The following is a 25,419-nucleotide window of genomic DNA, read 5'->3' as shown; positions in this document are numbered from 1 at the left end:
AAGATCAGCCCCTCTGCAATCTTCTGGGACACGTCACAGGTCCCCGAAAATTGCCTGACCATTCACAGCACGGCTCATGCACGTGCAGTGCGTGCCCGGGTGGAGAGAGGTGGAGAGCTTCCTGCATCGCTGGGCCGTGGGAAAGAACATCGATCTCTAAAACGGTAAGTACTGCACTGATTTTAATCAAAACGCCCGATTCTGCTTCACGTAATTAGGCCCAATCTAATGTTAAAAATTGATTTTTTGGGTGAACCTCCACTTTAAGTTAAATCTCTTCCAAATTTTTATTCTCTCGTATGAGAGCTTTTCATCTGCAACATAGTAAAAAAAAAGTACGATCATTCGTATGATCTGTTGGTGTGTACTAGCGTATGCAGTAGGGAACAGACTGTGAAGCTGCAAGGCTTCACTTCCTGTTTCCCTTACTACAGATGCCAGTGCCTGCATTCAAAGCCGATTGAAGAATCGGCTTGGGGTGCCAACATCGTGGGATCCTTGGCCAGATGAGTATTCTTATGTTAAAGCTGCTGACTTTAAAGTGATTGTAAAGCTTTGTTCCGATTTTTAAATCCACCACAAACATGTTATACTTGCCTCCCCTGTGCAAGGGTTTTGCACAGAGCGCCCCGATCCTCCTTTTCTGGGGCCCCCCAGCGGCGCTCCTCTTCCGCATAGAGTACCTTCACGAAGGGTCACTTTCCATTGGGGCACTCGATGCGGGCGTGCTTCTGAGTTCTGCTGCTGCGTCCATTGACAGACAGCAGGACTTGGCCCTGACTCCTGTGTCACTGGATTTGATTGATGGCAGCGGGAGCCAATGCCTCCTGCTGCTATCAATCTAGTCAATGAGGGCCCAAGACTGCGGCTGGAGCTGCTGGGCTCGTTCTCATCGCTGGAAAGATTGTGTTTAGGTAAGTAAAGGGGGGGGTCACGCTTCTGCACCACAAACGTTTTTTCACCCTAATGCATAAAAAGCGTTAAGATGAGAAGCTTCGACTTTAGTAGTGTGTGTGGATTTTTTTCCCTTTTTGAAGGAGCTTGTAGCTCCTCTATAACCCACCTCCCTTCTGATAGGCTATTTTCTGTGATGTGCTACTGCGTTACTTCAACTGACAATTGTGTGGTCTCTGTGACACTGTTGTAGACTGATATTTGATCACCTCTGCGTTTGGCCTAGATTTTTATTTATTTTTTCAAAACCAATGTATGCGTATGTTGATTGGTTTGTGCAAAAGTTATAGCGTCTGTAAACTATGGAATTCGTTTTTTACTAGTAATGGCGGCAGTCAGCGACTTAAAGGGGGGCTACAATATTGTGGCGGACATCTGACACTTTTTGGGAACCAGTGATGCTAACACAGTGATCAGTGCAAAAAAATATACGCTGCCACTATACTAATGACACTGGCTGGGAAGAGGTTATCAGGGGCTATCAATGGGTTAAAGAGGAAGTAAACCCAGGAAAAAACCCTGCAAGACAAAGACTTAACAAGCTAGTAGGCATGGCATACTAGCTCATTATGTAATGCTCACCTCCGATTGCAGCCGTACTCTTCCAACGCCCGGGCAGCCAACATCTTGCTCGGTTACTTCCGCGTATTGTGGCTCCGGCGATGACTTCACTCCTGTGCATGTGTGGCAGTGGGGCTATGGGCGCTGGCAATAAGCCCATTTAATATCAAACTTATTGGTTGTACCCAAGTTGATCCAATCAGCCTGCCCATAGATGGTTTAAATCTCTGCCGGTTCAGCATGGATTTGAAAAATCTACGGGTGGCTTTACCAGTCCAGGGATCCAGTGCCGTTCTTCACTTGTCTCCAGGGTGACTGTGTCTTAGTGTGGGAAGCCAAATGTGATGGCCTGCGACTTCACAGTCAGCTTCTTGCTGTGCATACGTCATCCATGATGTGCTTTGTGAATGGTTCTGCAGCCTTCTGTCACATGTCCCAGAAAGTTGTGGGTGAAGGAGGTTGGGGGTCAAACTTCAGCTCGGATCGCCTAGACCTGGGTGTTCAACTCGGTTTCATCGAGGGCCGCATCAGCATTATGATTGTCCTCAAAAGGGCCAGTTGTATCGGTAAGATTAGCTGTCCAGCGCATCCCCTCCCCTACATTAGATGTCGAGAGCCACCCTTGCCATCAGAAGTTGAGTCCCCCACTCTCCCTTACATCAGTGTACTCCCCTTTCCTTATGCTGCTGCTGGGAAGAAGCTGGATGCATTGCTTGAAAGTAGGGGTCTGGAGTAGGACCAGAGGAGTGCTGGAGCTCTCCTGCAGCTGCAGGAGAGGTGCGAGGGCCACATGAAATGGCCTGGAGGACTGGATTCGGCCCGCGGACCTGGTGTTTGACACCTATAGCCTAGACGTTCTGCATGCAAGTGAGAGCGGGTACCTGTCATAACTTGATTAGGTTTAGAATGTGGTTTAGAGTTAGGTTTTGGCTAAACTTCCACTTTAACCACTTGCCGACCTGCCGCCGTCTTTTTACGGCGGCAGGTCGGCTCCCCTGCGCGAGAGCACGTAATGCAGGGGTTGACAAATTTGTTCAGAATCTAGAAGCCAGCTAAAAAAGTTAGGAGCCAGAAAACGCACCCCGTCCCGACGAGCTTGCGCGCAGAAGCGAACACATACGTAAACGGTGTTCAAACGCAATTTTGAAGCGAGACATGTTGGGTATGAATTTACTCGGCGTAACATTATCTTTCATAATATAAAAAAAATGGGGATAACTTTACTGTTGTCTTATTTTTTTAAATAAAAAAGGTGTAATTTTTTCCCAAAAAAGTGCGCTTGTAAGACCGCTGCGCAAATACGGCGTGACAGAAAGTATTGCAACGATCGCCATTTTATTCTCTAGGGTGTTGGGATAAAAAATATATATAATGTTTGGGGGTTCTAATTAGAGGGAAGAAGATGGAAGTGAAAAATGACATTAGAATTGCTGTTTAACTTGTAATGCTTAACTTGTAATACCAACGGCCACCACCAGATGGCGCCAGCTCACATCTGGTGGTAATAACTTGTAATACCAACGCCTCACCACCAGATGGAACCAGCTCACAAAAAAAAATATATATATATATATATATATTTTTTTTTTTTGCCCACCTTCCAAGCCAAGTCGCCAGGACACTATTTCTAGTCGACCTGGCGCCCGGGATTTGTCGATCCCTGACGTAATGGAACGTCGGCTCTCGCGCAGGCCACTAGGGAAGCGTGCGCACTGCTGGAGGCGCTCGCCCGCGTGCCTGGCGGGCACCTGCGATTCCTCGTTAGAGCGGGGAACGGGAGCTGTGTGTGTAAAACGCACAGCTCCCGGTCCTGTCAGGGAGAGAAATGCTGATCTTCAATGTATGAACAGAAGATCAGTGATTTCCCCTAGTGAGGCCACCCCCCCCTACAGTTAGAACACACCCAGGGAACATACTTGACCCCTTCCCCCACCCCCTAGTGTTAACCCCTTCACTGCCAGTGAAATTTTATAGTAATCCAATGCGTTTTTATAGCACTGATCGTACTATAAATATGCCAATGGTCCCAAAAATGTCAGAAGTGTCCGCCATAATGTCGCAGTACCGGAAAAAAATCGCTGATCGCCGCAATCACTAGTGAAAAAAAAATATTCATAAAAATGCCATTAAAATACCCCCTATTTTGTAAAACGCTATAACTTTTGCGCAAACCAATCAACGTTTTTATCTTTTTTACGAAAAATATGTAGAAGAATACTTATCGGCCTAAATTGAGGAAAAAAAAATGTTTTATATATTTTTGTGGGATATTTATTATAGCAAAAAGTAAAAATATTTTTTTTTCAAAATTGTCGCTCTATTTTTGTTTATAGCGCAAAAACTAAAAACCGCAGAGGTGATCAAATGCCACCAAATAAAAATCTAATTGTGGGTGAAAAAAGGGCGCCAATTTTTGTTTGGGAGCCACGTCGCACGACCGCGCAATTGTCAGTTAAAGCGACGCAGTGCCAAATCGCAAAAAGTGCTCTGGTCTTTGACCAGCAATATGGTCTGGGGGTTAAGCGGCTGTATGTGCGATGTGTCATTTTATAGATGTAGTTTAGAACTGCATTCAGGAGTATTTAAAATAAAAAATATGCCCCAAACCTGTGTTAGGATTGGAGCTTTCCAGCATGTAGACCCACCCCCCAGTGAATGGACCACGAAGTGACATGTATGACATCACTGAGATCTGGTGCTGTCAATCACTGGGATCCGCATCCGGTGAAGGCTGATGTAACAAGATCTTGGTATTTCTAGTAAATCTTGGGCCGTTCAATCCAGCAGTGTGAATGGGAGGGGGGATCTAATTGTCACCCTTCCGCACTCTGTCTGTGCTATTATATTCTGATAGCGGGGAGACATTTCACTTCATCTATGGCTTTTTCTGTTTAAGAGGCATTGACCTAGATCAGTGGTTCTTAACCTTTCTAGTGCCGTGACCCCTTGATAACATTTCCAAAGTTGTGGGGACCCCTAACAGTAAAATTATTTTCCTAGCGTAACTTGCCAGCACCCAAGGCGAGACAAGTAATTTGCGCCCCTAACCCATAGACAGTTGGCGCTCCCTGAGTCCCTTCAACTCGTACAATATTAAAACCCCTTATGGTACATTTTAGGATGTACCACTCTTTATCTTTGTTCTCCTTTCTTTCCCTTTTATCTCCCTCTATCCTAAATTTCTTATCCCCCCCCCCATCCCTTTCTCTTGCCGTCTTACTTGTTCTTTCTCTCCCTTTGTCTTTGTTCCTCAACGTCTCTTCCTCTAGCTTCCATGCCTTTTATTTTAATAATTCTCTTACTCCTTGGTGGTGGTGGGGGAATGGGATGAGTGGCGGGGGGGGAGGGATGGGATGAGTGGCAGTGGTGGGGGGAATTCAGATCAGCCAACTTAGGTGCCCTTAATCAAGGTTATCTGCTGATCTGAAAACTGTAGTCACTCACTGTCTCTGACTTTGTGGCGTCTCATAGCAGTGACACCTATGCCGAAATCAGGAGATGGGGTCTCCAGCCCCTCCCACTTCACATTCCTCCCCAGTCAGCTGACCTCTAGTCTCTGCCCCCCAGCCATGCCATGAACTGAATGGGTGACTGCAAAAAGGCTGAGTGGGTGGCTGCAGGCTCCTTGAACAGCCCAGCTGGGCGGCCACAAAAAGGCTGGGAGAGCGGTGCAGGCTTCAGGAACAGCCCAGACTTTGGTGACCCCTGGCAAATCCTCATTTGACCCCCGGGGGGGTTCCGCCCCTCAGGTTGAGAACCACTGACCTAGTGAATCAACTCCTCGTAAAGCAGAGTTCCACCCAAAAATTTAACTTCCGGTTCCTCCCCCTTCGCTGTCACATTTGGCACCTTTTCAGAGGGGAGTCGATACCAGGTATTTGCTCCCACTATCCCTTGTCCGCCGTTTGTTCTGACGTATGACCAATTATAGGTCATAATGGCGGTGCTTACAATTCAGTAGTGAATACATGTATAGAAAACAAAAGGATAGTCTGGGAATCAGATTTTTATTGTAAGCTTCAAAAACCGCTGGCCTTGTTAATGGACTCTTTGTCATAAAGGCCTCTCCCAAGCTGTCAGTGATGGAATTGAAGCCACGCCTGTGTAGCTCTGATCACATTAAAGGGATTCTAAAGCTAGCTGGGTACTTTTTTTTTTTTTCCTAACCATGCGGGGTGGAAAAAAAAAAAAACACTCGGCTCCAGTCGGAGATGCTGTGCTAACCATGTGAGGTTAGTGCAGCGATCTCCCACCACTGAGTTCTGACAGGCGGATGGCCCCCCGCCAGAACACTCCGCTCAGTGCTCTGTCATTGGCTGAGCGCTGATTGTGAATCGGATGTTGGTTTTTCCAGCATGCACGTCCGACAGACCGCCAAATGCCTCCTGACATTCTGCCTGTGTGTGTGGCTAGGTTCACACATGCAAATTAGATGAGGTTCAAAACTCATCCAATTCACATGACCCATGAAAGAAAATTGCAGTCTATTGTGCCTGTTCCCATATGTCTGGTGTAGCCAATGGCTCCTCCTGCTGCCTCTGTCCAGTGAGTACGGAGCGAGCAGGGAGAGCCACTGCTTTTGTGCAGATCAGTTGATTGAGATTGTGCTCAAGCCCCACTCTGTGTCAATATGTCTAAAGGAGGAAAAAACAAAAACATCTCCCATTAATACAACACTCAATCGAAACAATGTTGCAAAACATCTAATGCAAAATAAACCGTGATTTCGCTTGTGCTTCCCCACAAGTGTTCGGAGTACCATCCTCCTATTTGTGTGACTAAAACACTCTGAAAAATGGTGAGACTCTGGTATTTCAATAAAATCCTAAAGCAAGTGTAGTTGGGACAAGTTCACCTTTCGAAACATGTTACACACATTCCGGGTTTAACATGTTATGAACAAACCGCCCCCTGCACCTCCCCAATCCCTGCTGTGACAGCTAGCAGGGTTCTTCTTCCTGCCCCACTAGTTGCCACCATTTAAAAAAAAACATTGCCCAGCTGGGTTTACTTCCTCTCTGACACCCATGCTGTGGTCATTTAACTCCCACGCTCATGTGTAGGAGTGATCTCCTTAAGGCCCAAAAGGAAGACTGGGCATAAATGGAAGTGCTTGAAATCCATGGAATAGGGACAAATATGATGGTTTACAATGCAATCACCACTAATACAGTGTTCCAAATAGTGTTCCACCATACAAACTGGCCGCTTACCTCAAAGCCATGACCCCTGCATTACCAGAAGGTCAAAGTAAGCGACGTTCCCCCCTCAGAAATAATTTCTGGGCTCTGGCAGATCCTTGCACTTTTTTTTTTTTTTTTACCTTATGGGAAGAGTACACAGGTCCTCGAACACCTGATGTACTGTATATGGCAAGAAAAGAGGAAATGCATAAGATCTAATGCTCTCAGTTTAATAACTAACTTCCAAATAGAACATTGCTGCCAGTGCTAGCTCAAATGCTGTATGAAGCACATTTGGCGACTCTTGGCTCAATAGTGGGATGCCGTGACACCAAAGGCTTGGTCCCTGTAGGGCAGTCGCATGACACTAAGATTTCTGAAAAGATATACATTTTTATTTATGTATACAATTATAGGGCAAAACACTTCACAAAAATGTCCTTTAGGCCGTGTTCATAGTTACTAAAATGTTTGTTTGTTTTTTCTTTCTTTCAGGAATATTTGCAGAGATCAACAGACATGGATGAGTATGCAAAAATCGAAAAAATTGGAGAGGGTAACTTTTATTTTTTCCCCTTGCTATATTAAACCTTTACTTTTAAAGTAGATAAAGATTGAAAACTCAAAAATACAAAGTGAATGAGTGTTTGATCACACGGCAGCTGTTTGCACCATTGAGATATATAGAATGTAGGGCTGCAACTAACGATTATTTTCATAATCGATTAGTTGGCCGATTGTTTAGGTTAATCGGATAATAGCCTTAAATTTTTTATTTTTTTTTGATTAGTTGTTTCGGCACTAATAGAATGACAACATCAAAGATTATCAGAGAGAGGCTACATTCACAACAATATAGGCTGTGCGAATTGTAGCGGCAGGAATCTTCTGATTTCTACTGCAGGTCTGGGCGGGTAGATGCAGCTGCTGGCCCCATTCACTTTGAACGGCTCGCTGGCGTCAGGTGGTATTCGCTGCTGGATTCACTCAAAATGCATCCAGCAGCAATCACGGCAGGTAAACGCTGGCTATGCAGACAGCCGCAAACAGTTGGGGCTGCTGGAAACCTGTTATAGGGGCTGGCAGCCACATCTAGCTGTTCAGAGCTGCAGCAGGAATCAAGATTTCTGCTGCTACAGTATGCACCTCCTGCCTAAATCACCAGTGTGAATGTAGCCTTAAGGACCCTGTCTATTGCAGACTGTTGTGAACAAGGTGTGTAGACGGAGAAACCGTCAGAAGAAAAGAGTAAGTAAGGAGAGGGTAATAGACAGCCAGGGGGGTTTCAATATTTAAAAGTCTGGGTATGCAAAAGTGGGACCCATCAATATTCCGGTAGCTGCAGATATAAGTCTCACAAGGGTGGTTAAGAGCCACAGTTTCTAGACTTGACCAAAGGTAGGCCCCTTTCCCATTGGCTTTCTGATCAGGTCCACCTAAAATTGACAGGCTGACCTGATCAGGTGCTCCATGCACCTCCCTATGGAGCAGCGGTGACGTGTCCGCTGACATCATTTGATCTGTGAAATCCAGATGAATGGAAACCCTATTTTCCATCCGTCTGGAGAATCAGATGAAAATGTGTACTGACTGTCTGTTTTCATTCAATCTTAATAGAGGAGAGCAGGGCTTTGACGGGTCCATCTCCACACAGTGAGACCTGTCATCCACCTGCTCCAGCGGGGATCAGCGGAGTGATCCCTGCTGAGCAAAGCAAAGTCCGTACACAGACAAACCCGTGTGAAAGGTTCCTTAGACATGTTGCCATGAAGTCTAGCGATCAATTTCTCAATCATCAAAGTCCAGTGGTCTTGGAACTTGACTTCCGATACAGTATCTCTATAGAAAGTCGGGCTTTTTGTTGTGGCGCGGATGTGGTTCATAAGATTACATTGAGCTATTGACGACCCATCAGGTTTCTGAGCTTCAAGTGGATTCATTGGCATTACTTCCTGAAAGAGCATGCCAAATTCTATATACTTGCTGCTGCAGAAGCTGTACCCCCTGAACAATACCACCAATTGTGGTAAAATGAACCCACAGCCATGAAAGCAATGGAATTGGGGCTGTTTGTGTGGGTGGATTCAAAATCCCGCAAGCCCCCCCCCCCCCCCCAGCTGTAAATGGTGTTGGCCTTGTCTATATTTACTCTTTTTGAGAATAGTCATTGCCTGGCTGATCTAAATTCCAAAAGGTATTCTGATCAGTGGTTCTTGCTTTCCTTTTGACTTTACTAACTGTCAGAAGCTCAATAGTATTGCTACCATACAGCCAGGTAGTGCTTGTAACTTCCATTAATGGTAGCCTTAGTGCTAGTTCACACTAGACGCAGTTCTGTGTGCTTTTTTTCCCCCTGCACTAAAAATGCATGCAGTGTATTCCAATGGCTCTAGTTCACACCAGTGCAGTCTGTTCCAGTCAGATTCCGGTGCAGAAACTGACCAGAACTGACTTTATTGGTGCAGAGAAAAATGGAACTGCATCTGATGTGAACTGGCCCTTAATTGTTTCTTGGTACAGTTTTACTATACTATAAGGCTAAGCTCATAGCTGTGTGCTGAATTGCAGTGATTCGCTATAGCAGAAAATCGCGGGATTCCAGTGCGTTGCCCATTAATGGCAAGTGCGGTGCAATGTCCCCACGATTAGTCGGGTGACAATAACGGTAAGATTGCACTTGCAGAATCGCGGGACACCTGTCGCCCTAAAAGTACATGAGCTTCTTTTGGGCAACAGGCGTCCCACGATTTTATTTGCAAGATTTTACCATGATTGTTGCCCGCATACACCGAGATGAAAACGGAGCCTTACAGTTGTTAGTAGGTCAGTTAATGAATAATCAAGCAGGGATATTCTTTTCCGAAATCTGCTTGTGTAGACTTAAAGCAGGGGGTTCACCCTATAAAAATATATATAGCATAAAATTCGGCATAGTAGCGCGAGCTACAGTATGCCTGTCTTAATTTTTTTTTTATCCCCGTACTCACTGTTATATCGTACATAGAAGATTCCGACTGCCCACGGGGAATGGGCGTTCCAATCCAGACGGAAGGTGATTGACGGCCGCCTCTGGCGCGTCACGCTTCTCCGTAAATAGCCGAAATAGGCTTGGCTCTTCACGGCGCCTGCGCATAGTCTGTGCGCAGGCGCCGTGAAGAGCCGAGACCTACTCCGGCTGTCTTCGGGGAGCGTGACGTGCCAGAGCCGGCCGTCAATCACCCTCCCTCTTGAAAGGAACGCTCATTCCCCGCGGGCAGTCGGAATCTTCTATGTACGATATAACAGTGAGTACGGGGATAAAAAAATTAAGACAGGCATACTGTAGCTCGCGCTACTATGCCAAATTTTATGCTAAAAAGTTGTTCTGCAGGGTGAAACACCGCTTTAAAGCGGCAGTTCACCCGAAAAACAATTTTTAACATTAGATTGAGGCTCATTTTGTCAAGGGGAATCGGGTGTGTTTTTTTTTTTTTTTTTTTTTTTTTTTTTTTTTAAATCAAAGCAGTACTTACTGTTTTAGAGAGATCTTCTCCGCCGCTTCCGGGTATGGTCTTCGGGACTGAGCGTTCCTATCTGACAGGCTTCCGACTGTCTCATGCATCGCGTCACGAGTAGCCGAAAGAAGCCGAACGTCTGTGCGGCTCTATACGGCACCGACGTTCGGCTAATTTCGGAAAATCGTGACGCGATGTATGCGACTGTCGGAAGCCTGTCAATCAAATGGGAGCGCCCAGTCCCACAGCCCATACCCGGAAGCGGAAGAGAAGATCTATCTCTAAAACGGTAAGTACTGCTTCGATTTAAAAAAAACATCCGATTCCCCTTGACAAAATGAGCCTCAATCTAATGTTAAAAAATTATGTTTTTGGGTGAACCTCCACTTTAAGTTTTATTTCTCTTCCGTTCATGGACGGACACAGCAGCAATTGAGCTTAGGGTATTATCCTCCCTTTTAGGAGATTAACTAGGCAGAAAAAACCGCATGTTAAGTGTTAAACACTCCACACAGCACAGTACCTCCCAGGGGGTGGTTTCCCCGGGTACATTCCCCATTCCCCATTCTCTGTTCTGCAGCATCAGTTTTTTTTTCTGCCTAGTAGGAGATGACATGGCTCCTCTGGGCCCATGTGCTCTGAGGATTTTTCTTGTTTTTTTGCTTTTCCTGCATTTTTGGATGGATCCTGGGATCTACAATCAACTGCCGACTGGGTGACGGGCTGGATCCTCGATCCTTGTAGTCCCCCCCCCAAGTTCGGCCATCAAGGGTGTGCCGGCCTTTAGCTGCGCGCTGGGCCGTCCACGTCATGCCCCGTTGCTCCAGGGGTGGCCGGTGAGCTATATGCTTCAGGGCACACATATGACTGGGCTCTATGTCCGTGTCACAGTGTGCCGGGCCGACAGCCATGCCGTAACTGCGCGGACGTTGGTTCTGTCCCGGATGCCTCCAGCCGGTGGTCGCAGGACGGGTAAGTAGCAGTCCCCTTGCTTTGGCGGGGTGGTGCGGCTGGTGCATTCCTGGGGAGGTCAATCGGGGGTCCGCCCTGCTTTCCTCTCTCCCTTCCTCTCCTTCCACCGCGCTCTGGGTGGTCGGCCGTAAGGTGGGGGGCTCCATCCTGTGGCTGGGGGCTGTCTATTATCGGGTGTGCTGTTTTTATTGCCATGTGTGCGGGGGGGGGGGGGGGGCTGCTGTGTTTTTCACTGTGTGATGTGTTTTACCGTGCATCGCAGCCTCCATTTTGGCGGTGCCCGGCGCCTTTATTAGAGTTCGGCGGCCATTTTCTTGTAGCCCACATGCTCTTTTTGGATGGGGTTTTTGCCTCTAGTGGCTAGAATATCAGCGCGAACGGCTCCAGCACACTTCCTAAAGCACGGACAGCGCTCTGGGCCAGACAGCAGCAGTACAGCCTGGTCGAGTGGCGAGTCCTCTGGGGGGGGGGGGGGTCCCCTGCTCTCTGCTGCGGCCGGGAGGGTGGCCTGTGGATCTTGCCTTGCAGTCTAAGGGTGGCTATTGGGTTGGTCAGCATGGCGTCGAACCAGATGCTTCTCCCCCAGACATCCCGGAGTTGACCCATAGTGCCCCTGTTCCTGCGGCCTGTGTGGATGCTATGACGGCAGTCCTTGAGGCGTTTGTTGCCAGGATTGAAGCGGCGCGCGGCCAGAGGGGGGGTAAAAGCTCCCCCGCCTTCTTCTGGGGATGCCTCTGACACAAAATCGGGCCCTGCTACTGCTCCCGGCCCTGGTTCCGAGGTGTCAGAGGATGCAGGCCTAGTCCACACGGACAGTGAGGATGACTCTGCTTCAGGGTCAGCGCATGATAGAGTGCTAGTGGAGCTCTTATCACTGCGGTGCGGGATACTCAAAAAATTGAGGCTTTAGCGGAGACATCAGATGTCGGTGCCTTTTGGGTTCCGCAAGACCCGCACTGCAAAAGTGTTTCCTTGTGTTCCTTATCTGGAAACATTTTTGTAGAAGGAATGGGATCGGCCACAATTTATTTTTTTATTTTTTTGTTAAATGCTTTGCGGTCCGTTATCCTTTTGAGGGGGACTTCCTAAAGAAGTGGATCTCTCCTCCGTCAGTGGACCCCCCCTGTGTCCAGGCTGAACAAGGTGACCATGTTGCCTGTGGAAGAGGCTCCCGCTTTTAAGGACCCCGCAGATAGGAGAGCTGAGGCTGTGGCCCGCTCCATGTTCACAGTGGTGGGGTCGGCGGTGAGACCGGTCTTGGCCGAGGCTCTAGTGTCAGACACTTACTGAACGGGCAAAGTGCAGGGCCTAAAATTTGTCTGAGTCTGCCCTGGATAGGCTTTCCTTGCTCTCCAGGGCCTCGGCCTACGCGGTAGTGTTGCGCCGCTTTGTGTGGCTGAAGTGTTGGTCTGCGGACCAGTCTTCTAAAAAGGCCTTGGTGGACTTACCCTTCAAGGGTGAACAGCTTTTTGGGGCGTCTCTGGATGACATAAAATATGCCACGGGAGGTAAGAGCACTCTGCTCCCACAATCGGGTAAAGGTAAGAAACCTCGCCGTAGGCAGGGGCCCTCCTTTACCGCCCGAGCGGTTTTTTTTTCATTCGCCCGGTGTGGCAGGTAAACAATTCCACGCTCGCTGAAGGGCAGAAGTGACCCTGGTTCCGCAAGCTACCGTGTTTCCCCGAAAATAAGCCCGGGTCTTATATTAATTTGGGCAACCAAAAAGACACTAGGGCTTATTTTCGGGGTAGGTCTTATCATGCCGGGGGCTGTCTTCTCTCCCTTCTGCCTGTCAGAAATCCCCTGTGGAACTGTGTAAAAAAGCTTGTAAATTCCTAAAATTCACAGCACCACATATTGCAAAATGTGTATGTCTGCAATTCAATTGTGCCATATACCTTCTTCAAGTGCTGGGTGCATCTGTAACCCCCTGGAGCTCTCTTTCCCTCTTCGAGCACTGCTGACAGCATGCAGAAGAGCAGAGCAGCATGACATCAGCTGAACCCTGCTCGGCGCTTCCATGGCCCACAGAGGACTCTAAGGAATGCAGAGGGAGGGGGGCTCATATTCCCCCTGACAGCTTGCAGATGAGCAGAGAGCGTGACATCAGCTGAGCGCCGCTCGCTCAGCACTTCCATGGCCCGCCGGAGGTCTCTTTCCTGCTCTAAGGAATGCAGAGGGAGGGGGGCCCAAATTCCCCACTGACAGCTTGCAGAGAGCATAGAGCAGAGCAGCGTGACATCAGCTGAGCGCCGCTCGCTCAGCGCTTCCATGGCCCGCCGGAGGTCTCTTCCCTGCTCTAAGGAATGCAGAGGGAGGGGGGCCCAAATTCCCCACTGACAGCTTGCAGAGAGCAGAGCAGCGTGACATCAGCTGAGCTTAGCTCGCTCGGCGCTTCCATGGCCCGCCGGAGGTCTCTTCCCAGCTCTAAAGAATACAGAGGGAGGGGGGCCCGAGATCCCCCTGACAGCTGAGAGGAGAGGAGAAGAGGAGAGCCGCGTAAGATCAGCTGAGAGGAGCGGGAGGTCAGCGCTAAACCGAAGGTATTTGGCACAACTAGATCATATAAACACACACACACACACACACACTCTACACTATATAACACTGTAGTATAACACTAGTATTTCACCAGCACTTTAAACTAGGTCTTACTTTCGGGGTAGGGCTTATATTGCAGGTTTTTCTGAAAGTCAGGGTAGGTCTTATTTTCGGGGTAGGTCTTATTTTCGGGGAAACACGGTAAAAAGCCTGCTTCCGCATGAAGGTCTGCCCCCGCCCGTCTTTGCGGCTCGGTGGAGGTCTCTTCTTTCTGACGGCTGGGTTTTTGCGAAGTAGTTTCCTTGGGATACAAGAGTTTCTTCCTTGTCCGCCAAACTGATTTTTTTTTTTGATTTTTTTTTTTTTCCTTCCAACCTCCAGCTTCCTCCGGGTCGTCGGGAAGCCCTGTTTGGGGCTGTTCAAGATCTGCTGGTCAGGGGAGTAATCGTGCCGGTTCCTTTACTGGAACGGTTTCAGGGGTTTTACTCCAATCTGTTTGTAGTCCTCGAAGCAAGGGGTCCATCCAATCCTGGATCTCAAGGACCTCAACTGTTTTGTCAAAGTGCAAAAGTTCAGGATGGAGTCGGTTCGCTCTGTAGTGGTGGCACTCCATCACAGGGATTTTCTGGCATCCTTGGATATCAAGGATGCGTACTTGCATATCCCCATATGCGCAAAGCACCAGAGATTTCTGCGCTTTGGTGTCGGGGAGGACCACTTTCAATTTGTGGGCCTGGCTTCGGCGCCAAGGCTTTTCACCAAAGTGCTTGCTCCGATTCTGGCCCTGCTGCGGCAGCGTGGGATTGCTATTGTAGGATACCTGGACGACCTCCTAAGAGCTTCTTCAAGCTCAGAATTAAAGGTGGATGTGTATCGCCTGCCAGACCCTCCGGGAATTCGGTTGGCTGCTAAATGTCCAGAAGTCGGTGTTGGTCCCGTCTCAGCATCTGGAATACCTGGGGTTGGTCCTGGATTCCTCAGAGGCGAGAGTTTTCCTTCCCATGGAGAAACTACAGACACTGCAATCTGCGGTGCAGCGGTTGGCGACCCAAAGTGGTCGTCGCTTCGCTTTTGCATGCAAGTTCTGGGTCTGCTGGTGACCTCCTTCGAGGCGGTTCTGTATGCTCAATTCCACACATCCTTGTGTCCTCGGCCGGCAAACCAAAAGGAGGCTGCGTTGCATTCCTTGGACGTGGTTCGAGCCCTACGGGTGTACCTTTCTGCTACGGCTCTGTTTCACGAGGTCGGATTCACTGTTCGTGACAGTGACTGGTCCTAAGAAGGGTCTGGCGGTCTCGTTGGCCACCATTTCTAGGTGGTTCAGGCAGGTCGTGCTTCAGGCCTATGCCCTAAAGGGGCGGGCGCCCCCCTACCTGGTTACGGCGCATTCGAACAGGGCGTTTGGTGCCTCTTGGGCTTTCCGCCATCAAGCGTCTGTTTTACAGATGTGTAAGGCAGCGACCTGGTCGTCAGTCCACACCTTCTCAAAGTTTTACAAGGTGGATGTGAGCGCATCTTCAGATGCCTCCTTTGGCCGCAAGGTTTTGCAGGCGGCTGTTTAAGGTTGAAGTTCCTCCGTTGAACTCTGGTTTGTTTGGGGTGAAGTTGGTTTGCTGTGTTTTCCCACCCCTCGATTTTTGACACTGCTTGGGGACGTCCCTAAGGTCAATTGCTGCTGTGTCCGTCCATGAACGGAAGAGAAAATAGGATTTTTGTACTCGCTGTAAAATCCATTTCTCTGAGTTAATGGATGAACACGGCACCCACCCCTCCTTTGTTTGTACTGCTTGTTTACAAACTGAGGCTGCAGAACAGAGAATGGGGGATGTACCCGGGGGAACCGCCCCCCTGGGAGTTACTGTGCTGTGTGGAGTTTTTAACACTTAACATGCTGTTTTTTATGCCTAGTCAATCTCCTAAAAGGGAGGATATTACCCTAAGGTCAATTGCTGCTGTGTCCGTCCATGAACTCAGAGAAATGGATTTTACGGTGAGTACAAAAATCCTATTTTTTCTTTTGCCTTTAATTGGTCTGCTTCAAGCAAGTTTTGCACTCCCACACAAGTCTATGGGAATGCAAAATCTGCTTAAAAACGTGAATGCTGTTTGCACTGCGTGTGTCTGCACACTAAACATTTGCATTTTCATACAGATTGCAATGCATCTATGAGCCATGAAGGATGTCTGCTACTTTACACTTGTCAGTAAATTCTGAATCTCAAATTGATGCCATTAACACTAGCCCAAAGCCCTGTAAACACAGGCCGTAACAGTTGATGCCCTGTCAACTACCTTGCGTTTGTACAGCCTTCAGAATGCCGTATTTCAGTCTACGGAATATCGTTTGAATCCTGAGATGCTGAACTTGCATTGGCTATTACTCAAGCTAACTTTTAGCTGTCATCGTAAATGTATTATTGTAGATGTTAGCAGAGCATCTGCATTGTTTTCTTTCGTTCATTGACGGACACGGCACTTTAATCTTGACCTTCAGGAGAGGACAAGACAATGGCAAAGCTGCACAGTATTGCCCAGGGGGCTGTCCTACTGGCTATAACCCCTCACAATGCATCCAGCAGCTCAGTGTTTTTTTTTTTTGCCTAGTGTAGAAGGACTTGGCTCCTGGTGGGGACCATTGGTCCTGGTAAAAAAAAAAAAAAAATTCTCTCTGCTGATTCCTGTGATCTACCATCAACATGCTGGCTAATATAGATCCTGGTAGTCTCCCCAGCCATCGAGCGTGAGCAGGCCTTGGCTACGTGATGGGTCGGCCACGACATGCCCCATCCTGGGGTGGCCGGTGAGCTATATGCTCTGGGGCACACATGACTGGGCTACTACTGTCTGTGTCAGTGGCCGACAGCCACCCCGTACGGCTCGGGTGATGGGTCTGTCTGTGGCATGCGTCCAGCGATTCCCCCTCAGGACGGGCAAGTATGGTTCCACCTGTCCAAGCAGGATGGAGCAGCTGGGCATTCCCTTGGGAGGTCGAATAGGGGGTCTCTCACTCTCCCTTCTCTCCCTGTCCTTTTCCCTCCTTCCCGAGCTGGGACAGCTGTGTGACTGGCGGGTCTCGAGTCCTGACAGGGCTGCGCTGGGGGGTTGGTGGTCTTTCCCTGTTTTCCCCTCACATAGTGGGGTGTTTGAGGTACTTTTTTTTTTTTTTTTTTTTTTTTTTTTGTGTTTGAAGGCCGCCATGTGGCGTGGTTTTGACCATTTTGGTGTAGTTTTCTGTCAGGCAGGCCGGCAGCCATTTTCCCAGAGCCTGCAGGTGCTGCTGAGGCAGCTTTTTTTTTTTTGTTTTCAGCTTGTTTTACCCCTAGTGCTATGACGGTTAGTCTGGAATGGCGCGAATTACACAGAACTACTCATGACTGACACAGGGGAGGATGGCAGCACAGCGTGGTACCTGGGTCAGGGTGGTGAGTCCTGCCCCTCGGTCTGTGGCGGCTATGAGGGTGGACTTTTGGCTTACCTTGACCCTATCGGGTGTCAGGCAAGTGTGGGTCAGCATGGCGTCAGGAGCTGGCGCTCCTTACCCAGACATCCCTGTGGTGGCAACCGGTGCCTATGGACGCTTTGTCGACTGTCCTGGAGTCTTTCGTTGCCAGGGTGAAAGTGGCGTGCAGGCTCAAGGGGGGTGGGAAAAGACACCCCCACCGTCTTCTGGGAAAAGCTCTGATTCAGACTCGGGCCTTGCTGTGGCACATGACCCTGTATCATTATGTAATACTCATCTCCGATCGAAGCCCCCTCCTCTTCCAACCCACGGGGAGCTGACATCTTGCCCGGGGGTTACTTCCGCGGCTCCAGCCGGAGTTGCGATAAAGTCACTCCTGCGTGGGAGCCGGCAGTAACAGGACACTATAATGTGCCTGCCAAATGTGCCTGCACCCTGGAGGTTTAGGAGATATTTCAAGCACCTACAGGTAAGCCTTAATCTAGGCTTACCTGTAGGTTAAAGTGATTGTAAAGGATTTACAACCACTTTAAACTGAAGTGTCTGTCAATGAACGAAAGACAATTTTATTTTTGTACTCGCCACTCCTTTTCTGTTTGTACTGCTTTTTGACAAACTGAGCTGCTGGATGCAGTGTGAGGGGTTATAGCCAGTAGGACAGCCCCCTGGGCGGTACTGTGCAGCTTTGCTGTTTTTTTTTGTTTGTTTTTGTATGTTCTGCCTAGTCCTCTCCTGAAGGTGGCGACATAACCCTAAGGTCAAGATTAAAGTCATGTGTCCTTCAATGAACTTCAGAGAAGGATTTTATGGAGAGTACAAAAAAACGATTAAAATGCCTTTTAATAAATGACCATGCCAATCTGTTTTCTAGGTACTTATGGGGTTGTATATAAAGGGCGTCACAAAGCAACTGGTCAGATTGTTGCAATGAAGAAAATCCGTTTAGAAAATGAAGAGGAAGGAGTTCCAAGCACAGCGATCAGAGAAATCTCTCTTCTTAAGGAACTTCAACACCCCAATATTGTGTGGTAAGTGACTCCTTCCAATTACAGCTAAAATTGTATCGCAATAAGGAAATGCGCGCACACACACAGAGCTTTCTTTTGGTGGTATATGATCGCCTCTACGTTTTTTATTTCTTGCGCTATAAACAAGGACAAGTTTGAAAAAAACACTTGGGGGGGGGGGGGGGAACCAGTGACACAAAGGCCCCTTTCACACGGACACGTTTTTCAGGCAGTTCAGCGCTAAAAATAACGCTGCTATACCGCCTGAAAAAATCGTGCCCTGCAGGCTTCAATGTGAAAGCCCGAAGGCTTTCACACTGAAGCGGTGCGCTAGCGGAACCGCTCCAAAAGTCCTCCTAGCCGTATCTTTGGAGTGGTATAGGAGCGGGGTGTTTACCGCTCCTTCCCATTGAAATCAATGGGAAACCACGGTAATACCGCCCGCAATGCGCCTCTACAGAGGCGAATTGCGGGCGGTATTAACCCTTTTTTAGGCCGCTAGCAGGGGTTAAAACCGCACCGCTAGCAGTCGAATATTGCGGTAAATACGACAGTATAGCGGCGCTGAAAAATCGCACAGCTATACCGTCACCGCACCTCCACTGCCCCGTGTGAAAGGGGCCTAATGGTGATCAGCGCTAAAAATATTCAGTCATTTTACTATTGACACTGGCTGAGAAGGAGTTAAACGGGAGTGATCAGAGGGTTAAATGTGTTCCTAGCCAGTGTTTGTGTACTGTGGGAGGTGCTTTTACTAACGGCAGACACTGCTCAGTATTCGCCAATGTGTTTATGCAGTGTGTGGGGTGTTTTTTTTTTTTTTTTTTTTTTTAATCCACTTCCCTACCCCATGCAGTCATATGACGTCCTTTTGACTTTAAGGATATCTGAATGATTCCTACCACTACAGGCATCATTCAGATATCCTTATTTTCAGCCGGTGATTCTGTGCACGGTAAGAATGATAGCAGCAGTTACGCTGCTTGATCGTTCTTGTATGCGACGGGAGGGGACATCCCGCCGCCATCCGGTGCTTCTCTGGCCCCATGCCATCAGGGGCCCAGAGAAAATCATTCAGCGCCGGATGACGATGGAGATTTCCAGTCATTTTCCGGTCCAGTCATCTCTGACTGTCGGAGGCCTGGGCGAGATGTTATGACATCTGTCAGCGTGAGATCTCAAGCTTTCCAGCCTGGAGAAGATGGCTTGCGCTCAGAACACGCGCGCAAGTAAACTCCATTCAAACCACACTGACTTATCGCCGTGTGTGTGCAACAAGTCTAGCACTAGACCACCTCCTAACTCTCTAAACTGGTAACCTGTAAAAAAAAAAAAAGCGTTGCCTATGGAGATTTTTAGTACTGAAGTTGGCGCCATTCCATTAAAGTGTGACATGCTAACTTTACTGGGATTTTATTAATTCCCCCCCCCCCCAAAAAAGGGCGTTTAAAAAAAAATGATTCAGCAACTTTTAACAAACTATTTTGAATTATGTTGTGCTTTTCTAATAAATATTGTACTATACAAATGGTTGTAGGTGGCATTACTGGTGTGCATCATCTTTAGAGGTGTGATTTTTTTTTTTTTTTTGCCCCCCCCAGTCTTTTAGATGTTCTAATGCAGGATTCCAGACTATATCTTATATTTGAGTTTCTTTCCATGGATTTAAAAAAGTATTTGGACTCCATCCCTAGCGGCCAGTACTTGGAGGCTATGCTTGTTAAGGTATGTATCGGTTCAAACTAACAATCTTCTGTGCTAAATTTTAGAAAGAAGCTTCCTCTTTTCATGCTGTGTTTCTTCTACAGAGTTACTTGTATCAGATTCTACAGGGCATTATATTTTGTCATGCCAGAAGAGTCTTGCACAGGGACCTAAAGCCTCAAAATCTTTTAATAGACAGCAAAGGTGTCATAAAACTGGCTGACTTCGGTCTGGCCCGAGCGTTTGGAATCCCAGTCAGAGTTTACACACATGAGGTATGTCAAACCCAATACAAATTTCTGAAATGCTTGGTGTAAAGTGGTGGGTCTCAATATGAAACCTTAAAGACCTACTATCCCAGCTTTACTTTTCTTCTTTTTTTTTTTTTTACTTTTCTTCTTCTTTTTTTTTTTTTTTTTTTAAAGTAAATATTGCTCTGGGTGCCATGCTCGCCACTTCTCCACCACTGTCCCCAGCAGTCTTTATTCCCAGTCCTGGCAGCCAGTTTGTATGATACTCGGTGTCCAACTTGCACTTGAGCCCTTGCAGATTTGGATATGACCCATGGTTGTTGCATCCTCATACTAGCCAGGAATCGAAGCGCTCCTGGACAGTGCAGCACTTGCCCATCATTTCATGAACCTATCCAGCCTGAACACTGAAAAGACTGAAAAATTAATGCAGCTCTGTAATCATTAAAAGTATATCCAAATCTTATTTGGCCACACTTCTCTTCTAGGTCAGAAGTGCATGTATTTCTGCTCTCCTGTGACCCAGATTAAACGGGTATCAGCCCCCTGTTGGCTAATGTCAGAGCCGGTTCAGGCTCTGGAAGGAACCAGACTTTAATGTTGGCATCCACCCAGGTACCTATCAGCTGGCTCAGCCTCTTGGCGGGCATCTGAAAGTCTGAACCAGCCTCTCCTGCCCCTCCACAGACCAGCACTACAGTAAACGCAAAGAGCAGAGCTTGGATACTTTCTCCAAAGCGGCTATATATATGTATGTTTCCTTTTGTCATCTCATATTTTATTTCTCCTGAGACCTAAACAATCATGGCCAAAAAATAAAATAAAAATCATTGGCACTTCTGATGGTGACGGCTTGCTTACACCTTCTGATCTCCATACACTGAGACTACTGGCAAGTGAGGCTCCCTATTGAACAACTTTATGGCGAACAATCTTGCACAATCTGCAGCAGTTTCCACACATGGCATAAGTGGTACTTAATTTTTTTTAGATTGGAAGCTTGTGTCCCAATTGGATTTCTATTAATCATATAACGTGTTTGGTAGTTCTAAATTATTTCTAGGAACAAATGTGTTGTACGGTCATATTTATCACAATTGGACTGTAATGAATACTATTACTGTTACTGTAGGTGGTTACCTTGTGGTACAGGGCACCAGAGGTTCTTTTGGGCTCTGTGAGATATTCTACACCAGTTGATGTGTGGAGCATAGGTACAATATTCGCAGAAATTGCATCAAAGAAACCGCTCTTCCATGGAGATTCTGAGATAGACCAGCTTTTCCGAATATTCAGGTATGTGTATAAATCTGCCTGGAAACAAATCTTGTCTATTAAAAATGCTGGAGATTTACTGGCTGCATTGTGTATTACAACAGTGGGATAACTAGCAGGGAGTCCGTGTTTGGTAAAATTAGATTGTAACAGCAGGAAAGGTCATTCATATAAATGGTTATTTTGCAGGTAGCTTTTGGTTAAACACCTGCTTCTAGGAATTTGAAAGAAGTACAGGCTGTACTTCTGCTGTGGATCACAAGAGTGCAGATCGTTTTTTTTTACTCCTGTGCCACATTTTCAGCTGACAGCAGGCTGAAGTCAGAGCCAGTCCAGGCTCGGGAAAGATCAGTCATGTGGTCAGGATCTGACCGCATGTCTGGACCAACACCTGGCTCGGTCTCGGTGAGCCGCTGAGAGCCTGAGCTGGCTGCTGCCACCCCCTCCACAGTCTAGTACTCCAGTGAGTGCTAGGGGGCAGAGAAGAGAGCAGGTGACTGTAAAGAAAATTGGTGCAGCCAGTGAGTTTCCTAGGGAGTACAAATCTTTTTATCTTTCTTTCTAGCTTTCCTTTATTTTTTTTATTTTTTTATATGTCGAGTATAATGGAAGTAGTTGGAACACATACGAATGTGGCAGAACCACTCAAATCTCCAAGTGAAGAGGGACTTAAAATTATGACTGGGAAACTTGCTGTTTCACACAAGGAAGCTAGAGGCTAACTGCACCTAAAGTTAAAATATTGACTATTGGGTGTTCGAAAAAAATAAAGTTGGACTTTTTGATGAAGCACACTGCTAGATTGATTAGGTGTTCGAACTCAACCGATGCTGTACATCTTGTGGAAAATTACCTGCTGTTGAATTTGTTTGCTTTAAAGCATAAATGCATACATTTGGACTTTAACACAACTTTTCCACAGAGCTTTGGGAACACCCAACAATGAAGTCTGGCCGGAAGTGGAATCACTACAAGACTACAAGAATACATTTCCAAAATGGAAAGGTGGCAGCTTGGCCGCTAATGTGAAAAACATTGATAAAGAGGGCCTGGACTTGCTTGCTGTAAGTAATAATCCTATGTGCATGTACAAATCGACAGTGTAACAGTTCACTAAAAATACTTGGTACCAAATAGTAGTGCGATATCAAAAAATAGGCACCAGGTAGTAAAGGCAAACTTTATAGATATTGTAAGCCTTTGTGTGTGTTTTTTTATTTTTTTTTTATTTTTTACAACTTTTATCTTGCATGGTATTTGCGCAGCAATTTTTCGAACACGTATTAAAAAAAAAAAGTTTTGTGCTTAAAAACAAAACTGTAAAGTTAGCCCAATGTTTTTGCATAATATGAAAAATGAAGTTGCGCCAAGTAAATGGATATCTAACATGTCGCCCTTCAAAATTGCACACAATCGTGGAATGGCGCCAAACTTCGCTACTTAAAAATCCCCATAGGAGACGCTTTAATTTTTTTTTATTGGTTACATGTTTTGAGGAGGTCTGGGGCCAAAATTATTGCTCTCGCTCTAACGTTCGCAGCGATACCTTGCATGTGTAGCTTGAACACGGTTTTCATGTTGGCAGGAATTAGCAATGCGTTCGCTTCTGCATGAGAGCACACACGGACAGGGGCGCTTTAAAAAAAAAAAAATTATTGTTTGACTTTTTTTTTTTTTCCAGAAACATTTTTTGATCGCCTTTTATTCCTATTAGAAGGAATGTAAACATCCCCTGTAATAAAAATATAGCATGACAGGTTTTCTTTACAGTGAGATGTGAGGTCAATAAGATCCCCACATCTCACCTCTAGGCTGGGAAGCCTGAAAAAAAAAAAAGATCCTGGCTTCGATCGTAGCAGTGAGTTGGTAAAAGCAGTAGTCATCAACCATGCCCTACAGGGTCCACTAACAGGCCAGGTTTTTTATGTATTACCATGGGGAGATGCAGACTAGAATACTGCAATCACTGAGCAGCAAATTATATCAGCTGTGATGTATTTCAGTTATCTTGCAAAGCTGGCCTGTTAGTGGGCCCTGCAGGACAGGGTTGATGACCACTGGGTAAAAGCACTGGAGGGTGGTGGGAGGGTGTATTGTGCAGGGTATTGCACACTGTATTGCAGAATATTGCACAAGGATGGATCTGTGACTGCAATTGTCACAGATCCAGCCCACAGCACTGCTACTGCCCCAGCTCTCTCCCCATCAGCTCACACTGTACCGATCGGTACAGAGAGGGGAGGGAGGAACTGGCGTCATCACATGCTGCCGGTTTGTTTACAAATGATGGGGGCGATCACGTGGTAAACCGCACGTGGTAAACGGCCGCTCGCTATCAGCGGAAATTTAACGCGATCTGTGATGCGCGTGGTCTTCTAGACCTGGCAGTCACGGATGATTCCGGGGGCGTGCAGGAGCAAGATTCTGGGAGGACGTCCTCCCAGAATTAACTCTACCGCACTGAAATGGTAAACTGCCGCTCCAGGTGAGTGCACTCTGCAATCAGTGTCCTCTCAGAAGCGTGGGTGCTGGCAATGCACAAAGCGAAGACTGGAGAAAAAGACTGGACAGCCGCACTTCCACGAAATTCTTAAAATGTTGCTTTTAATAGTAAAAAATGGAAACTGCACTACAAGTCACAGTAGGGTGGATAGCTGATGCGTTTCGCACTGGGGTATCGGCGCTTAGAATTTAAGAATTTTGTGGAAGTGTGGCTGTCCCGTCCTTTTTTTTTTTTTTTTTTTTTTTTTTTTTTTTTTTTTCCTCCAGCCCCCCCCCCCCCCCCCCCCCATAGCATGCTGCTTCCTTAAAAAGGAGGGAGGGGCTTTTTTTTTATTTTTTTTTATTTTTTTTTTTTTAAATCTTCAAAGCCTTCTCTACACCATTCAAGCAAACGTGTCAATTCATAGTTGTATGTGTCCCTGCCAGAAAGTCCACTTGCTTGTCTTAAAACAATGCAATGGCAATAAGGATGTGGTGGGTTTTCTTGTGGATGGTGTGGTTTTATTTTATTTTTTAGTTATGCACTATTAACCTATATCCTTTTTTATTTTTATTGTTTACAGAAAATGCTCATCTATGACCCAGCAAAAAGAATTTCTGCCAGAAAAGCCTTACTTCATCCATATTTTGATGACTTGGATAAGTCAAGCCTTCCTGCCAACCAGATAAGGAATTAAGCTTCTGATGCTCATTCAGGACTCTAAAATGTTATGAATCGCCACTGCTGGTTTTTTTTATTTTTATTTTTTGTTTGTGTATTTTTTTATTTTTTTTTTACAGTGTATTTATGTCTGTCTTTTTTTTTTGTTGTCCACCTGCAGCTGCAATCTTTGTGGTTGTGCACAGTACTTACATTGTCTTTAACACTTGTAAATATTGACCCAAGGAGCTGTGTACAGATGAGAAATCAAATGATTTAATAAAGCTCTATATTCACAAATAAATCTACAGATGTGCAGTTGTTTTTCTTCAGCTTGCATCCTCTTGTATACCTCATGTATGATTTACTGATGAAGATTACATGAAGAAAATCAGCTGCTCTGTTTGTTCATTTTTTGTGACCCTGTTTTATAAAGCTGTAAATGCCAATAGTTCCACATGTGTTTGTTTGTTTTTTCTCTCCAATTTTTTCTCCCCAACAAATGGCTTTCTTTTGCTACCAGTCTTTGGTTTTAAAAAAAAAAAAAAAAACTCTCAAGTGTCTTGTATTGACTGGTTTGAGTGAAACGTTTCTAGGCTCTATAAAAACTGGGGGGGGGGGGGGGACTTGCTGAGAGAAGAAAGCCCTGCGATTGTCAACACAGGGCTCTGAGCTGTGATTAGACACAGATCCTGGCCATGAATCCTTGTCTGGGACTTGCTGATGTGGACAAGCAAAGCGTGTGGGTGGTGGATTGGAAAGTGCGCATGCCTGGAAATGGGTACATTGCAGGTGGTCAGCTTTTTTTTCCTCTAGTTCAAGTCTATACCAACCTTTGCCATAGTTGTATTCCATCTGCAAAATCAATGTCACTG

The 25,419-nt window shown here is 46.6% G+C and overlaps 1 protein-coding gene across 1 annotated transcript in view; it reads left to right on the top strand.

Moving 5' to 3' along the window:
* Window positions 1-24,852, top strand: part of CDK1 (cyclin dependent kinase 1) — a 26,930-nt gene extending 2,078 nt beyond the window's left edge. Inside the window, exons 2-8 of the mRNA XM_040362005.1 lie at window positions 7,194-7,254; window positions 18,037-18,193; window positions 19,774-19,897; window positions 19,981-20,151; window positions 21,260-21,423; window positions 22,325-22,466; window positions 24,468-24,852. Coding sequence (XP_040217939.1) covers window positions 7,218-7,254; window positions 18,037-18,193; window positions 19,774-19,897; window positions 19,981-20,151; window positions 21,260-21,423; window positions 22,325-22,466; window positions 24,468-24,581 — 909 coding nt within the window. The 5' untranslated portion in view covers window positions 7,194-7,217 and the 3' untranslated portion in view covers window positions 24,582-24,852. The remainder of the gene's footprint in view (window positions 1-7,193; window positions 7,255-18,036; window positions 18,194-19,773; window positions 19,898-19,980; window positions 20,152-21,259; window positions 21,424-22,324; window positions 22,467-24,467) is intronic.
* Window positions 24,853-25,419: the final 567 nt, after the last annotated feature.

This window comes from Rana temporaria, chromosome 8, assembly GCF_905171775.1.
Source record: "Rana temporaria chromosome 8, aRanTem1.1, whole genome shotgun sequence".
Lineage (NCBI taxonomy): Eukaryota > Metazoa > Chordata > Amphibia > Anura > Ranidae > Rana > Rana temporaria.
Note: the sequence above shows the minus strand (reverse complement) of the source record. Positions and strands in the feature narration are given on the sequence as shown.